The 3,346-nt window shown below is 33.6% G+C and overlaps 1 protein-coding gene across 9 annotated transcripts in view; it reads left to right on the top strand.

The window, feature by feature from the left end:
- LOC106876006 (F-box/LRR-repeat protein fbxl-1) overlaps positions 1–3,346 on the top strand; it is a 336,358-nt gene that overhangs the window by 165,688 nt on the left and 167,324 nt on the right. For 2 of the 9 annotated variants that reach the window (XM_052975596.1, XM_014924358.2), the window contains exon 1: positions 260–576. The exons of 6 other annotated variants lie outside the window; for them this stretch is intronic. In XM_052975596.1, coding sequence (XP_052831556.1) covers positions 487–576 — 90 coding nt within the window. In that variant the 5' untranslated portion in view covers positions 260–486. Of the gene's footprint in view, positions 1–259; positions 577–3,346 lie in introns of those variants that run through there. One more of the 9 variants, XM_014924363.2, reaches the window with a different exon arrangement.

Below are 3,346 nucleotides of genomic sequence, written 5' to 3'. Positions count from 1 at the left end.
ATATATATATATATATATACACACATACAATATAATGTGTGAAAAAGTGGGGATTAGAGGGAGAGGGGGAGAGGAAAGAGAGAGATAAATGGGAAGAAAAAGAAAGAAATATTATGACACTTTTGAACACCCGTAAATATATATTTACAATTTATCTGATGCACAAATAATAAACTGAGAAAAGGTGATGAAGAAAAAAGAAAAGAATAAGAGAACTATTCGTCTCGAATACGAAACTAAGCCGTTTTGGGTTGTCAAGTAAACAAGACGACGATAAAGCAGCAGATCTTGGCCTCTTTCAGCAGTCTTCATCATCCCTCTTTCCACTATGGGATAGATTTACCCCTCCCCACGGCAAATAAAGAAGCGTTCGCTTCTTCGCTGCTGCTGTTTCCGTACTGATTCGCCCTTCATCTCAACTGTAGTGTAGTGAAACAACATCATCATCAGTACATCGTCCAGATATCGACTCCAAAAGGAGGGAGTATGGATTGTGCGGGAAACGCGCTGTTCCGAGTGGCGCAAGATGCCTCAGCTGTGGCCAACGTCCAAGGAGGCGTTGGGAATTACATACCGGTTGGCTTTGAATTCTTTCTTTATCTTGTGTTTGCATTCTTCGCGTCTTTAGAGTTGACGTTTATTGTTATTCTTCTTTTGTTTCTTCCCCTTTATTTTTGTGCGTGTATATGTATGTATGTATGTATGTATGTATGTATGTGTGTATGTATGCATGTATTTATGTGTGTACGTATGTATGTATATGTGTGTGTGTGACATGGTGGTGGAGCGAGGAATCGTTCTCGTATCAACTCTTGTTTATTGTAACAAAACAATCTGTTGCTTCTTACACGAATATGCAAATCATTTAATATTCTTCACATGATCAGACATTCCCCCACCACCTCTGTCAACGTTGACTTTAATCTGTCAAAGAAAGAAAATACCTTTTGTTTGTCGTTTCCACCCCCGCATTATCTATCCATCATGTTGCATACGTGTTTAGTGTCTTATGTTTGCGTGTCTAATCCTTGTTTTCTGCTACTGCTTTAAACAATCTCTATTTGTGTCTTTTTGTTGTCCCTCTTACCCGTTGACAACCCAGCAGTATTTATTTAAGGTATTAATTCACATTGCTTAGATATCTTCTGCCATTAAGACACTTCGTTAATATATTCTGCACAAGGACGAAAGTAGTAGTATTAATAACATTTAATATAAAAATCACACCGCAGCTCTGTTGTTAGTGGCAAGGATCAGATTGTCAATAGGAAAACTCCTGTTACACACAGCTGCATTGATTGAACACGTTGCTTGATTATATATAATTATTTGGTCGTAACACCTACCTGTACAATGTGCAAATATTTTCTGTTTTTGTTTTGGTGGGGGGTTTAATTTGAGTATGGAATTTTTAGTTGTACCTTCATGGTGTATTAAAAAAAAAAAAAAAAATTTAAAGAAAGCTTCACACATTGTGTAATTTTTGCCTAGTCGACTGCTATTCCTAAAAGCATCAAGTAAAACTTGTGCATTTAAAAAAAGAACGAAGTCGTCCACAAAATAGCATGGGTTTAATTGTACCTCTGAACAACATTTTTGATTCACTAAGCAGATATATAATCAGAAATGCATGGCCCCAGTATTTTGACTCTCCCTGTTGAATAATATACATATATATATATATATATATATGAAAAACGTGTAATATATTAGAATTGTAGTCACAGTAATCCGAGAAAATCATATTCCTATGGATAAAAGTACGTGCATACGGTGTTCACGGAGTAAGTATGCGTGTAAACATTTAAGTGTCTTTATATTTTAGCTTGGATAGAGATAGAGAATGCTTCATAAGGACGTTAAATGCATATATACATATGAATGATATTTACACGTTCAAAGAAAAGAAAGAAAAAAAAAACTCATCCCACTGAACTTTGTTTTTAGCCTTAGATCAATACTAATTGAGCAGACCCACGATCAAAGACATTCTAGGTGTGCGAATAGTCTTTTTTTTTTAGAGGTATCTAGAACTACATTCTCTAATGCGGGTGTGATTTAAAGGTGATTTGGCTGCTATTTCTAGCACATCGAACATTGGCTCGCCCCAACTTTGTTAATATTGTCTATCATTAGCTATCTATCTAATTCGATTCTTTTGGTTTTCTAATGGTTTCATTCTATATTTAATCTGTGTTTATTAATTGCTGTTTAATGCCAATTATCGTGGTTACACTAGTGTGGTTATTATTTACTATTTAATTATCAACTGTAACTCGTATTAGTGGAAAAGGATGTTACAAATCATTAATGGTAACAAATATATATACAAATTCTACACGTTGCCTTTTCGGGGAAGTATGAATGTCACACAATCTCACTCTCCCTCCCTTATATAGTTATGACCTTGTTAAAAAATAAAATTAAAAAATTAAAAATCAATATTTTATCTTAATGAAATCTTGATTACGTATGACCTAAATATCGAACTATTGCTAAATGTTCGAATACATATTTTATTAAATTTGAAATAAGCAAACAGTTGGTTACAACTTGGTTAATTTATAATGTTGTTTCGAAAACGAATAGGTTTTCTTGTAAACTTCGACTCTAAGTTCATTTTGCTCTGAAATGTAAAAACAAACATAACTAAAAAAGAACAACGACAACTGGAAAGTAAATCACTCAAGAGAAATTACTCAGAGACGCAAACTGTGCGCAAAACAATAGTTAAAGCTAATGAAAGCTATGCGGTGAAGAAAAGACATTAACAAAACAAGGTAGTTTTCCCTGACAAGTGGAAAGTTTTATTGCAACGATAAATCTTTAAAATTAAATCATTTTTTTCTCAGAATGGATATCAGTTGCTTAGATTTTAATTATAATTGCGGTTTTTTTAAACTTTTTTTTTTTAATCCAGCTTTTTAAAAAAATTAGAGTTAAATAATTTTACCTTGCTCATAAAAAAGGAGCAAAACATTTTTGAACATTTGAGTTTGATTTTCTAAAGAAAAAGATTGCTATGGGATTACCCAACTTGCTACTTTATGGTTATATATATATATATATATATATAGATAGATAGATAGATATAGATTCCTTTCTGAAAAGTAAAATCAACCTCGGCGGAGTTTGAACTCAGAACCTAAATATGGATGATGTGCCTCTAAACATATATATATATATATATATAAGGAACTTGCTTACCAACTACATGGTTCCAGGTTCAGTCCCACTGCATAGCACCTTGGGCAAGTGTCTTCTACTATAGCATCAGGCCGACCAAAGCCTTGTGAGTGGATTTGGTAGACGGAAACTGAAAGAAGCCCGTTGTATATATGTATGT

This window comes from Octopus bimaculoides, chromosome 2 (assembly GCF_001194135.2).
Source record: "Octopus bimaculoides isolate UCB-OBI-ISO-001 chromosome 2, ASM119413v2, whole genome shotgun sequence".
Classification (NCBI taxonomy): Eukaryota; Metazoa; Mollusca; class Cephalopoda; order Octopoda; family Octopodidae; genus Octopus; species Octopus bimaculoides.
This window is presented reverse-complemented; position numbering and strand designations above follow the sequence as displayed.